This window comes from Centroberyx affinis, unplaced genomic scaffold (genome assembly GCF_046629955.1).
Source record: "Centroberyx affinis isolate AG114_WGS23_722 - 3 ecotype Tasmania unplaced genomic scaffold, CSIRO-AGI_Caff_v1 ptg001782l_1, whole genome shotgun sequence".
NCBI classification, from domain to species: Eukaryota; Metazoa; Chordata; class Actinopteri; order Beryciformes; family Berycidae; genus Centroberyx; species Centroberyx affinis.
This window is the reverse complement of record NW_027280175.1, coordinates 11,841-26,560: the sequence shown is the minus strand read 5'-3', so window position 1 is coordinate 26,560 and position 14,720 is coordinate 11,841. Positions and strand designations below refer to the sequence as shown.

Genomic DNA, 14,720 nt, shown 5'->3' with positions numbered 1-14,720 from the left:
GGGAAATACTAGTTCAGTTTTTGCCTCAGTCTCTCCATCACATCTCTGTTTTACATTACCTATTGACCATTGCCACATGTATGGCTTTGCAGTTATAATTTGAAACAAGGTCCCAATAATTAACATTTTAAAAACAGAATTTTTCCATCAGGTCAGGAGTAATAAAAACAGCAACAGGCGCTTGCTTGCTGACAGGTGTTCACCTGACAACCATCTTTTGACACATATTGTGTAACAGCTTGCGACACTTGCAACACAAACGGTATTGTTCCTGCTGCACACTTTCAAAATACTACTTTGTAGGAACTTGCAATTCAACTTATTGCCTGAATGCAATATAAGTTATTTCCCTGCAAAAAAGCAAGCAGCTAAAATCAAAGCAATAAATCATAGTTTTGTTGACAAGGATGCCAGTTTGACAGCCGTTTCAAACCAAATGTGATCCTTTGAGCAGTGGATGGTATAACAACTTTGAATTGCTTAGTTAACATACTGAACAACAATGTAGGCGGGTCTGGGGTGCTGGAGAATGATGGAGATGAGTGAAATACTGAATAATGCCATTTTCCATTTCACAGAGAGTCAATAACCAAAAGTGTACCTGCAACTAAAGCACCTTTGTCTTACTCGCACACATAGACAAGCACACACAAATATCTCCCAATAGGGCTAGACTGGTTAGACTAGGCATAAGGCTGGAGCTACAGCCATCCACCAGTTGTCCAGGCACAGAGAAATCATGTTGAGCATAAGGTATCACTCCCGGTACACATGGTGCTACCAGACTGCACCCGGGCTGAGGATCACAGGGAGAGCACACGTAAGGTGGAGACACATGGGATTCAAGTGGAGATATCAATCTGGCACAACAGACAGTCCCCAATTACTTTTAACGAGACTGTAGGCGGAAAGAGAGACTGACACAGAGATAAACTAAATCAAGTAATGAGAATTTTGCATACAGACCTTTGGACACGAGCCATCCATCTCTTACAAATTGAGCCCAGGCGTTCGGCAGAAACGCCAAACTCCTTGAAGGACTTAAACGACATACTGACAAATCACACTTCAACCTCTGTTCTTCAAATCCAACTCCACACCTCTTTACAAACAGTTTTTTTTTTGTCTTTTTTTCTACCAGCACTACTTGCCCAGTGCAGGCTGTCAATACATCCAAACAATGACTGAGATAAACAGAAAAAAAAAGACCAGCGAAAGAAAAGCTTCTCTCCACAAACAAAAGGGGCGACTGCCCCCCCACCAGCCCCCGACAGCTACACGAAAACAGCACTGCAGAGCTCTAAACCTCTAAGAATCGCCGGTTAGCAGACAGGGATTTTGCGGTCCATCTCCTCCTCGGGCGTTTTGGCGATGGTACAGGGAGTAACCTACAGCTTCTTCACCACAGCAGGGGAACAATCACATATTGTTCCCCCATGCTGGAGAACACTATTCACCGTTCCCTCTACAGTACAATGGGCCAAGTCAGAGGGATGCTTTGGAACACATCGAAGGCTACGTCTACTAGGGCCTCGGCACTGTGGTGTGTGACACCATTTATCCAGTTTTGCCAGTGGCACTCTGACGCCATTTTGCCGAGCACCCTGTGATACAACCTCGCTGTGGGAACAGTAAAACTCACTTGGTGAAATGGACATGTTACCTATTCAAAAAAATCTTAACTACCATCACAATAAAAGCTCAAGCGCAATACTCCTGTATACAGTGTTTCCTTTACATTCATTTCGCTGCGGTGGCCCTCACAGCTGGAAAATAACCTGTACAACTTGAGAAAAATGTACAATAAAAATCCACCACCTAGCCGTACTACTCCTCCCCCCACAAAAAAAAACAATTACAGCACAATTGTCCATATCTCATGATATAAATATCCAAATAAGAGCTATTCTTAAACTGCACACTAGAACTGATCCTGGATCGGGCCTAGGAGCGAACCTGGGTCCCAGAAGCAAAACTAACCTCATCTACAAAACTTTAACAGGAAGCATGCCCGGACATGGAGAGGTGGGGCTAAGCAGGGAAAAAATGATAGAGGGATTCATCTCATTCAAACCATCCATTTTTTGATCATTGGAGAAGCAAGTCTTAACATCCATTTTGTATTTCTGTTAGCCTTGCAAAACATTAACAATGTTGTCGCTGCTGTTAAAAAGACTGTAAAATGGAAAGAATATATAACTTTGTATTGCCAACAGGCACACAGTGCCCCACAAGTGTCCATTGTATATTACTGATTCTCTTTTTGCCTGACTCCTCCACAGACAGGTCAGCTACAGAACAGTGCCCCTGGAGCTGACCATCGTGCTCAAGGACACTTCAGCAGGACGGATGCTTATCTCACGATACGCGATATGGGGCTCACTATTCAATACAACCACAATATGATGTAATAAATAAAACTTCAATGACAACAAAGTATGACTGTGCAGAATAATGTTCACTTCTGAGCCACAAATCTTTCTAGCAGGGGCACTGGGTTGCTAGAGTGTAAACAACAATTTACAAATTTCATGACAAAGTGTAAACAATATAATTTCCATGGAGAGTTTGTGAAATTGTGATGGGCATGCCGTCTCATTTGTGATTACTACAGCAGAACAAAATGTAACTAATATTGCAGTTAATTTTCTGCCACACGATACGCACTGTCACACTTTTGTATTGCGATATATCGTCCCATCCCTATTGAAGGCTGATCTCCCCACACACTACACCGCCCTGCAGAATGTTCCCCGACATTACTGATGGAAGTCTTTTGCTGAGCTTCCAGAAACAGCCCTGCGATGTGGCAGGCCATCGCGCTCCAAGACGCCCTGGAGCAGCTGACGAGTCATTCAGATCCCCGACAGTTGCATACTTGCTGTTGCACCGCCCATAAAACAGGTGATTTATCTGGACCATGTGTCTTCCCCGTTGGTGAGCTCTGACCGCACAAGTATGCCAGTAACACCTTTGCTGCTCCCATTATAGAAAGCCACCCAATTTGCCTAGTACGGCGCATGATTTTGAAAACTCAGCGCTGTGTGAGTTGATGTTACTCATCCTAACACCACCGGAAGTCAAAGGCAACACAATGTGCACCGTGATGACCTAGTTGAAGGAGAGAGTTTTGTCATCACCACTGATGGAAAGTAATCTCTTATTCCTCTCTTTTAATTGTGTTCACTTTCATTACTATGATGCCTGCCATTAATGTACCTTAATAATTGCCATTAGTTACTTACAATGTCATTCAATTACACCACCATAATGTTGCTATAATTAAAATATTGATCCGAACAAGTCCCGTCGGGGCAACGTTACACGTATTGCCAAGGTTCTTCCTGTTTGAGTAATGGACTAAAACTTACTCCCTTGCCTCAGGGTTGTTTTGGCAGCCAGCAGCACACTGCTGTCATGCTTTATTGGGGATAAAAAAGAAAGCCAAAGTTCACATGGACGCATGTAATGCTTCTGAGAAAAGAGGAAGATCAGTCAAGTGAAACAGCTGTTTGCTAGTAATACCCTGAATAAAATCATGATACTTTTTTCAGGAAACCAATGGCCTTATAAGCTGCTTCGACGAGTCATAGAAAGTCAGAATGCCTCTAATGCCTTGATAATATCTTTGACAGCTGTCAAGTAGGACATAAAGGCTCTCTCACTAGCTCCGTCTATTTTCTCCACTACCTAGTAGGCAACACAAAAAGAGGAAGCATATTCGTTGACAGGTTGAGTAAGTGATCACAGACTTGGAATAGAAATACCCATCTGACAGCCTTGGACTCGGAAGCAGGTCTCACACAACGTTAGCAGTTGGACCCTTTAATAAAATCCATAAGAGGCACTGAAGAGTCACCCTGAATCACGGGACCGAGGCTCGAAAAAACAATGGCGACTAAGGATGGATGCCACTTCAGTCGGGAAAGCGGAAACAGAACTGTGCATTATTTGATTTCCATACTAAGTGGTGGACCCTAATCAGCACATCGGGGTTCTGATGAGAAGGTATTAAGACATTTTCCTCCTGGCATTAACACCAATTCAGCTCAATATGGCCTGATTTCATTGTTGCATTACCCCTGATGAAGACAGACATGTTCAATCAGCCTCTGAATGGGCCCCATGTTAACAGACGGCCAGCATCTGATGACAAGGCCCGCCCCATTAGCTCCATAATCACACCAAGCGTCCCTGGCGGTTATGGATGACGTTGCTAAGTAAAGCCAGTGTAAACGAATAGTCAAATATCCAGCGTAATATTCCAACCAAATAAACTCTGGTCACATCTCTCTCAGATGGAGCATGAATGCAAATCTTCAGGTGGAGCTCATTGGCAGAGGCAGCAGCCGTAGCGAGGCATCTCAAATGAAGAGACAAACAGCACACTAAAAGCAGCAATTACACTTGCTTACTTTGACAGAGTGGGCTTACTGCACTGACTTACCAAGTCATCCATTATCCTAACCTGAAATAGGCTACATGACATCTTTAATGAATACGGGACACCCCTTACTAAACATGTTATTTTTATTTCCAGTCTATGCTTACAAACGGCACCCATCCACAGAGTTTTAGAACCGTCGGTAGGGCTGCACAATTAAATTGGGAAAAAAGAAAATGAAAATTGCAAAATGAACTACTTTACTACTTAATTTTCAGATCGGAAGAGGCTGTAATTATTTTATCAGTGGTGGATGCTCAAAATGGATTCCTAAACATGGTATTCTGGTGCTGAGCCCAATTTCTGGTGTATAATTCAATTTGCACATGATAAAAAAAAAATCTTTCATTGTATTTAAAGACAATAAACAGGAGTAAAGATTCAGCAACAACATTTCATTTTTTTGTTTGCTGAAAAATCTAAAAACACCGAAAACTATCTGTATACTGTACTGCAACATTCAGCGAAATAATCACAATATGATAGCCCTAACTGTCAGTGAGGCTTTCTGTTCCACTTAGGCATGAATCCAAACGAGAAAGGTTAGCCAGCTGACACACACCTCCTCCACCCAATCCACTACTGCTACTCTGACTTGGCCACCCGAGAAATGCTTTTTCAACAAACAGCTGGTTCCACTTCACGTGGACTGCAGACGTAGACTGTTGACTTCTAGGTCACAAGCATGCTGGCCTAAACAGTTCATTAGCTTTATGCTCAATGATCTCCATTTCCCATAAAATCATTAAAGCTTGAACATCCCATAGTTTGCTCCTGTGCCGTTTCACTAGGTCTGTAGTGTAGATTGTGGTGATGACTGAACAGCCACACTGTATTGACAATTTTGTGAACACGGTGGGGGCATCTGACCTTATGTAACACTGTCCCACAATACCATGCGTTTGTGAAACTTGCAGGAGAATTTGCTCAACCTTCGACCACACCACCCCACATTAGAGATAGGGAGCATGATTATGAATGCTCCAAGGCCGAGCTGAGCATGTTGGTCCGGGCCAGGCAGTCTTCTAATTAGACACAGGGTCGTTGGCGTGCCACACTAGCAGCAGGAGCAGAGGAACAGGTGACAGGCCAGATCAGAGCCCTCCTGCTCCCGGCCTTCAACATCTGTCTGTATGGCGCTCTCCCACTACCACCGTCACAGTGAGGGGGGGGCAGAACAGCTGGCCCGAACAGCCCTCGGACCCGGTGCCAAGAGCCTACACTTCGCTCAGATCAACAGCTCCCCGTCCACAACAAAGGGATCACCATGACGCTTAGCTCACTGACATAGCACTATGCCGGCATCTGCTGCCAAAGGATCACGCTTAAGCCCAGATAGTCACTCTCACTGTCACCAATCAGAGGACTAATCAATCAAATACAGCTGGGGCCAGATCTAATCACCACCTCACTGTCTCCGAAGCCAGAAGATAAGACATCCCTCGTCAAATGAGTTAAAAAAAGGTCCACACCTAGCTTTTCAGGCATATAGAGAACTGCCAGAAGTGCCGTCAAACCCATTAAATTCTACAAGCACTCCTTGATTTGGGGTTATTATCACAGGACACCAAGATTTGGTTTAAGGATGAAGGAACAGATCATAATGTAATTCCCTGGATAAGAAATGAATTTGCAGTCTGAGCTCATTCAGACCAACCAGCCTCTGACATGATTCAATTACAGACAAAAACTGATAGAAAGGATTTAAAGAAATACCTTTTCAAAATAACATTAAAATATATTAAAAAATATATAATGAATATTGAGGAAAAAACTTTGGGACAGTGTGAAATACTAATTGTGAACACTGAACACTTTGTTGAAAGTGCAAGGACATGAAATCATGGGACCAAGCCCTTTTTGCTGCAAAATAAAGATAGCATAGCAGAAACTGTAAACATACAGAGTTTAAACAGCCTTGTGAAGGCAGTTAGAGTTTTGGCACTGCTGCTGTTAAACAGAATTAGCTGTACCGAGAGGGGAGGACAGAGTTATAAAATGGTCCGTTCAGTTGTCTGCTGGTTGTTGTTTTTTTTCCTTCCCCGTTTGCATGCCCTGTCACAAGATTTCCATTAATGGACCAATGTAGCAACCACGTGTTTTCTGTCGTTAAGTAAGCACTCTAAATTCAACATGGAGCACCGATGGAAATCTATAAGCTGTAGCTAACGATGTTAGCTAGCTAGATTGCTAGCACAGACAGGGAGGGACTGGGAGTGCGCCAGGCAAGCCAAGCTTAGCTCGTGTGCTGCTTACAAAGAAGGTTCAGTTGCCTTATTGAGCTTCCCCTATTAAAATTGAGGAAGTCTTTGAGTAATGATAATAATACACGCTGATATAAGCACGGCAATATCCTATATTAGCCAGTGCTGACTTAAGCGACTGTACAAGCAAGCAATATAACGTTAACAAGGTATTCAGTGTAGTTCCCTTTGAAGCGTAGCATATTGACTATGAAGCCCAATCTACCACCTACCCCTTCGATCGAGAACACGTCGATGTGAACTTGTTCAGCTCGAACTTAACCACGAAAACAAGACGGTGGGTGTCGTGTTTGTCTAAGTAAACAAAAAGACCGACGGGACTACTGTCGTTATAAGGTTGCCCAAGACTGTTTTTTAGTTTGATACCGAAACGTGTGATCTCCGGAAGCACATGTCACTTGACTATTCTAGCGCGCACAATATCCGATACCGTCGCTAGCCAGCGGCGTTTGCTTTTGGTCTTTTTGAGCAATATATAGCCCAGAAGATATGTGCTCAGTCATGGCTACAGTTCACGTTACATTTACTTAGGCGATTTATTTGTGGTTACATTATCTTTAATGTAAGTTAAGTTAGGTAAACTGGGTTAACTTCGGCAGGGCGTATTGCCTGCGATAATATTCGCGTTACATTAGCTTTACTAGCAACGTTAGCATCTCAGTTCCTAGTTAAGCTAACGTTAGCTAACTCCCAAGTCCCTCCTGAACAGTGTGATTGCTTCTCTTCCAAAGCACGCCAAGGTTTGGGCGGGGAAGAATGCAAGACAAATCGACAGTTGGGTTACTTACATTGTATCACTCGAACTCATTAACCGACTTTCGGCCAAAGGGTGAAAATCCAGGTTGTACGCCGAAGTCATGTTCAAAACAACAACGCCTATCAAACAATGAGAAGCGACGTCCACTCGCAAGAGGCTCAACTCCTGCGAGACGGCGAGGAGACTGAGCAGAACAGGTGCAGGGGGGGCGTCTTCAAAACGGCATGGGAGAGGAAACCGGTATTCGCCGTATTCTTCCTCCTAATTTTCTCCCGTCCCCAACTGAAATAAATTCAGTCAAGCTGCTGTCACACTGCACAGCGAGCTGCAGCAAAGCAGAGGCGTGGCCTCTTAACAAAAGTCTGAAAGCCATGCTTACTGCTGCTCAGCCTGGCTCGCAGCGCGTGTACCCCGATGTAAAATCACTATTATATCACTATAGGGACTTATATTGAATGCAATAGTGAGTTTATAGTGACCCTATTGTAGTTTGTGGCATTTTTTGTATCTCCTCTGGTATCACTATAATCCTGTAATATTCCTATAACGACTACAATTAATTATAGGATTTCTATAGCCTTTTCAGAAAAAACCCATGTGTTAAGTGACATATTTGAGTGGCAGTTGATCCTATCATGTGGTTTTGGTAAGGTAGTCTGTGCACAAGTCAAGGATCTACTGATTAGAGAGCAATTTAGGATGTCCAATATAGTGCCCATTATCGTCAAGATTAATCTTTTTGCTCCTATTTCCACACTTTCACTGGTCCCAGGCCTGTAAATTAGGTACTTGCCTGTTTTTTTGTTTTGGATTGAGCAAATAAATATGGTCAGTCCCAGCCGGTTTATTATCTTACCTATTGCAGATAAGTCAATAAATCTGTTACAACCGAAAGTGAGCTGGTTAAAATGCAGTTTTTCTTGGCGTCTTGGGTCTTGCTTTTCCCCAGGGTCATAGGTCATGTTCTCTTTTGTGTTTGGCTGTTGTGTCCCTGGGGGAGGGGAGCCTATCTTCTTTTGTTGAGCTGGACTTGCAGGGTGAGGCCTCTACTACACTGGGGGGGAAAGGTGGGGGAAAGGGGGGGAAAGGGAGGGGGGGGGGGGGCGTTGTCAAGTACTGTTTGCCATAGCAGAGAGGCAGGGGGCCTAGCCTAATTATCAAACCGCTCATTACTGCTTCAGCAGCTGCACAATCCAAAAATATTATTCATAGCGAGTGTTAAAAAATATCCCATTTATGAAATCCGACTTAATCCTTGTATCCATAGCAATTTCAAGGCAACCTGGCACCAGTGCAGAGTATGCTATACTAAACAGAGTCTAAAAGAGGTTTGAATGCATAATGTGATATGCGACCTATTTTGCCATACATGCAGACGAGCACAGTATGTAACGTGCATTACCATTAAGCTTGAGGGGCTGCTATAAAAAGGTAGTCTAAACCTCTCTGGAGAATCAGGTTTCATTAAAATGGAGGAAAAATACAATAATGTCATCCCATCTGCAGCATCCACATATTTCCTTTGACTCAATTAGATCTCAGGGGAGCTTATTGAATAGATTTGTTATAAAAGGAGCTGGATTCCTGTAAATAGCAGGCTCCTGTTTGGCCTCTTGTTTAGGTGGATATGTACATAGAATATGCTTTCTGTAGAGTAGATAATGTCATCCCACTAATTTATTTCTAGTGTTTGGTGTGTATCTACATGGATTTTCTAAGAGATGTCTTGTAGTGGATTGCATAGGTCTAGGCCTAGTCACTGGCGCCTTCCAATACTAGCCTCCCACTCTTAATCTCAGATTATTACTATTGTAATCCTATCATAAGCCTCCACCATGCTTTTGTTGTTTACATCAAATGTTTTTCTTCATGCAGTGGAACTGAAGTCCCACACACACATCAATTCATCCAGCATTTGATTTGCACCCATTCCTGACCAATTGTAGAACAGGTCATGTAAAAATAGGGCAGCTGCGACCCAAGTGGCTCTACGTCATTTCTGTTTGTATATGTCGCCATGAACTTGTAGGCATACTTTTTTCTTCGGCTCTGCCTTTCATGAAAGCATTTGCAGAATGGCGACCAACTAAAGCGCTCTCAAAATGGAGAGGGGGAACTTCAGCTTATCCAGTGTTCTCGAAGAAATCTACAGCGACAAGATAACTGAGCACAGATGATAACACCACCTTATCAGACTGACTGACTTATGCAAATGATGGACATAAATGTTCCCTCTTGTTCTCTTTAAAAGATAATTCATATCATATGTTGATTTTGACTGAGGCAGGACAGTCAGGCCTGGGTTGGGTTCAGTGGGCCTCTAACATCAGTCCAGGTCTGTCTCTTTCAGTTGCCTATGTGATTCAGAGACAAACACCTGCATCACTGACACATTCACATCTCCCTCCTTATTTATAGTCCATGCAAGTATCTGAGTCCCTGTGGAACTTTGAGAGGAGGTAGGTATATTTATATTTAATTACATGAAAACGCTATGCAGTATTGATTTTGTATCTAAACTCTAAATGAAAATTGTATGCTATTCAAAAATGCACCACTACCCTAACCCTTCTGATTGAATCATTTGTGTCTAGTAATGATGAGTGTGGTTTGGACTGGGAAATTTAAGATATGGTCTCTGTTCTCTGTTCTCCTTAAAGCATATAGACACACTACAACTACACTGCCCTCCCCACACTCACAGCATGGGAGAATGCCTCAACTGGAAACAATACATGCTATAACAATATCCAGCCCAGACAAAGAGGCATTACAAATACGGGCTGCTCCACAAAAGCCAGCCCAGATTTGAATGAGGGGCCAACCCCAACGTACCTCATAGGCAGGTCCTCATTCCTGACAGAGACCCCGGCCGCAGAGGGGGGACAGCGCATGCTGTTGACGTACAAACTCTGCACCAGGGCCAGCTCAGAAGAGTGTTCCAACATCGGTGCTCTGGAAAAATCCACCTTGTGTAATGGCCACTTTCTTCTCTTTCCCTCTTTCCTCTCTGTGTTTCTCTCCCTGTCTCTGTCTCCCGCCCCCTCTTCTCCTCGGTTTAGCGCAGCAGAGCGGCGCCCACCCCCTTCGCTGACTGGCGTGGCTGAAATAATCCTCTCTGACAGCTCATCGTGCGCTAATGCATTGTGCTGCCTGCGGCAGCCCAGTTTGCAGGCTGTAAAGCTGTGGCCACAGTAGCACTCTTGTACTAATTGACACTCGTATTAGGAAAACTTCAGGAAATTGGACATGGATGATTTATTCCCACTGTCAGATTGGGGCAAATTAGGGGAAACATCGGCACAGTTGCCACAAGATCTCTTCCACAGGTCCTGGTTTTGTGGCACACTCCTGTGCATGTAGGCATGTATATGAATCATTTAATTGCCCCAAATAAAGCACTGTGAAAGGTTTTATCAAGCTTGGTGCAATAGGGATCCAGTTTCAAAAACATCATCTTTATTAACGCCTAAAATGGAGTTGTGTTTACTCTGTAGCTGTGTCCATTAAGTGTTGATCTGATTTTGTCATTAAGCCCACTCCACATCAGCAAGTTGAACAGCTACTTAGGTAAACATTTATACCATTCTCCAGTCATAACATCACTTCCTGTATAATCTTATGCCCGACATGGGGATGTGCATATGTCACACTCCCTCCTCACCATGAGCTGACTGATAATAAACCAGTGGATGGCAAAAACAGAGCTGTCCTAGACAACCTCGTGTCATTATTGCACTGCAGCAGACAGGAATAAAGATAGGCTGCTTCTGAAACCGTGAGCAAACATTCTAGTCAGCATGAGTACGTTTTAATAAAGGGGGGATTACACTACTGTCCTCTGTATGGCCCTTTCACCATTCCAGGCTGCAGTCAATCTAAACTGGAACCGAAATACCTACAGCGCACTGAAAGTTATTCAGCTGACAGTATTTGACTAAGCCAAAGGCGCTTTCACCCACTTACAGTATTCCAGAGCATAATGTACATACTCATATGACATGTGCCTGTACACACATGTACAACTCGAGCGCTGAAGCAGATTAACAGAAAAGATTCTCTACATAGCATTGACACAGATCCCGGAGCCATAAATCATCAACCGATTGCAGGATTCAACGTCTATTGGAGAGGCACAACCCTCTGTTTTATCAAAGCCTGTTTGAAGTGGCGATTTGCAATGGAAAAAGCTCATTTGCCTATGGACCGAGGCACAGGGTGAAGAACATGACATGAAGGGCAGAGCATTTTCTCTAAGCGATGAGCATTATGAAACACATATTCTTGCATAACTACTTCACGTTCTCATGACTACTTTATGAAGTAACATTTGCGTTTAGCTGTAACAATACCATCAGGCCAACATTTTGAATGGGATTTGCCACAACCCAGGGGAAATTAAATCTAGGTCTCAGCCCCCCATAGGTGCTCTATCCCCTTAGAGTAACATGACGTTAAGTAGGTAAGTCATCTGAAACAGGGTCATGTTAGTGTGTGTTGGTATCATAGGGGATGAGACCAACATGAAGGGCTTCCTCTCCCTCTGATCTGAGCACAAATCCCCATCATTTCAGCCCTGCTCTTACTCTTTCCGCTGACATGAATATTTTAAACACTGATGTTGAAATCCCATTCTTTATGATGTGTTGCTGCTTAGTATGACTGTCAGTGCCACAGGCATCATGTAGAGCACAGAGTAACTGAAAGTAACGTCTTCCTGCTCTGATCCTCCACTGTGTAATACTTCTAAAAAATGCTCAGCATGGTAATGTTCCTTTCACAGACTAACATCCAATTTAAACCTCATTCTACTTATAAAAAATGATTCTGGAGGTAAAATAATGTGTGACACATGAAATAGATTTATATTCTACTATTAACTTCTAAAAGCTGTACCTAGCTGTGCCTCGTGGTGAGGCGAGAAAACATGCAGCCACATCCTGTGCACATCCATTGTATTGTGAAAGAGCTTGTTCTTCAGACTGAGTCTAAGTGCATGCCTCGTCTGACAAAATGCACCCATGCCTGTCATGTGATGAGTCTAATAACAGCATGTGTTTACAGCACTCCAGGTGGCTTCTTTATGATGAGTGAAAACAACCAACAGCTTTCTCTTTTTACCACTTTTCCCCTCTCATGGGACTGATGGCACAAACAGATACTGTCTGTCACTGTATGTTGTGTTTTCTTTGGTTAAAACTGAAACCGACATGGTTCAATACACACTGTGCTTTGTACTGTCCAGGTAATGCAATGGGTTTATATGAGTTTTAACGCAAGAGTAATATGTCACACAATATTGACTCTTTAATTTCAGATGTATCAGCTGTTTATATAATTGAGCAGCATGGGCTGTATTACAGCAGCATTATATTCTTTTTAGAAGGCAATCTAGATAGGTTTTGATTAGCTGAATACGTTTTTAACTAATAATAAATAAAGGCCTAATCCTTTATATGTCAAACACTCCACGGCTCTCTCTTTGCCGGTGTTGGGTAATACAGCCTCGCAGGAAAAATTTATGATCTAACAGATGCTAGCAACAAGCTGTGAGTGTATGAGACCTGACACCAGCGTGTGTGACTGAAGAGGCAGAGGGAGGGAGAGAAGCCCACAACCATAAGAGGAGATAACATTAGACAGTCATGGTCGTTACAGGACGTTACTGTGTCTGTAACCTTCTTCACATCTCAATCTATACATAGTCTCTGCTTTTTATCAGCAAAGACCTTTTAACATTTTTTAGACCTTAAAACTTTGTATAGCCTAACATTTGCAAACAACAAACACGTTAAACAGTGAAGTGTTTGACATACTATTGCAGATATTTCCCCACTATGTCTGTATGAACTGACTGATTGCATGGTGTTTAATGTGAGTGTTGAATACATTTCGCAAGATAGAAAGCCACCAGAGAGAAATGTCAGCCTGTTTTGCATGCACATAGCTCATTTTGACTTCCCTTTTTCTATGGCCACCTATCATTTTTCACTTCCTCTTTGACTTATTATCATAAGGCCTTTAGTAGATTTACATTTTGGCCATCTTTGGGACACACACACTCAAAGAAAAACAGAAGAGAGCGAGCAAGAGTAGCCCCTATACTGTATACCACACTATAAGATCCACCTTCACTACCACTAATCCATCTGAGCACAAGGAATGCAACAAATGAATGAGTCACATGCTTTCTAACTCTAGCTAATATCAAGCATCCATATCTAATCCAAGGTGTTTGACAGCCAAAGTATTTATCCTATTGATTACTGTGACTGTTGTCTTCTGTTAAATATCTAGACCTTTCAGAGTCTATCCAAAGTCATGGACATCTGGTGATAAAAAAACCCTCTGTTATAGAGAACATAGATAAGTTCCCCTCCTGATATGCAAAACCAATAACATAAAAAATGTCACAACTGGAAAAACTAACACGTTTCACTCTCCTGCTATGCATTCTTCCCATTTAAACTTCAGTCTAAATATTTTCAGAGATGTAAATTTATTTACAGTCCCAACAGTAATCATTATATTAAGGATCCTATATGTTGCCTCATAGAAAACAACACTGCAAAAACTGATTGATCTTAAATGTGATCACTTTGTGGCATGCTGGCATAAGGCTTCTACATGCAATTGGCCATCAACCAGGAGACATTTGCTCCAGTTCTTACATTCATTAACATGATTTTTTGATGAGCACGCCGTGAATTCTACTTCCTGTCCCATGTCATAGCAGCTAGCAGACGCCTCAGTGTCTGTGCATGAAGAATGACCCCATGTGGTTGTTCAGGGAAAGGCAGAAACAGGAAGTGAGCTGCAAATGGGCCTGCAGAAGACGAGTTTTTTGACAATTTTACACTCAACTTAAATCATTTGAAGTCAGTGCCTCAAAACTAATTTTAAGTCCACAATCAGTCTCTTAGATGAGCTTCACTGTGCAATTTGACTATCAAGCACTCTCCCGTGTAATATGCAGGCATGTATGTGAAGTGTTAAATGACAAGACAGCTGAATAGCCTCAGATATCTGGGCTAATGCATTGAACAGACTGCTGCAAAGGGTGGATCCTAAACTTGAGCAGTAACAGACTACACATGGACTAGCGAGAAAAGCCCAGACACACATTACGCTGAGCGCAAGATGAATTGTTTTGTCATCGGCTCTGAAGCAAGTAGGAAAAAATTCAACATCTGAAACCTGGTTTGTTAAAATATTTCCAATCTATTTTCATGAAGCAAATGCAATGCATCCAAAC

General features: G+C 42.7%; 1 protein-coding gene across 2 annotated transcripts in view; it reads right to left on the bottom strand.

The window, feature by feature from the left end:
* celf2 (cugbp, Elav-like family member 2) overlaps positions 1-10,427 on the bottom strand; it is a 29,577-nt gene extending 19,150 nt beyond the window's left edge. For both annotated transcript variants that reach the window (XM_071529386.1, XM_071529387.1), the window contains exon 1: positions 10,301-10,427. In XM_071529386.1, the coding sequence (XP_071385487.1) occupies positions 10,301-10,413 (113 nt within the window). In that variant the 5' untranslated portion in view covers positions 10,414-10,427. The remainder of the gene's footprint in view (positions 1-10,300) is intronic.
* Positions 10,428-14,720: the final 4,293 nt, after the last annotated feature.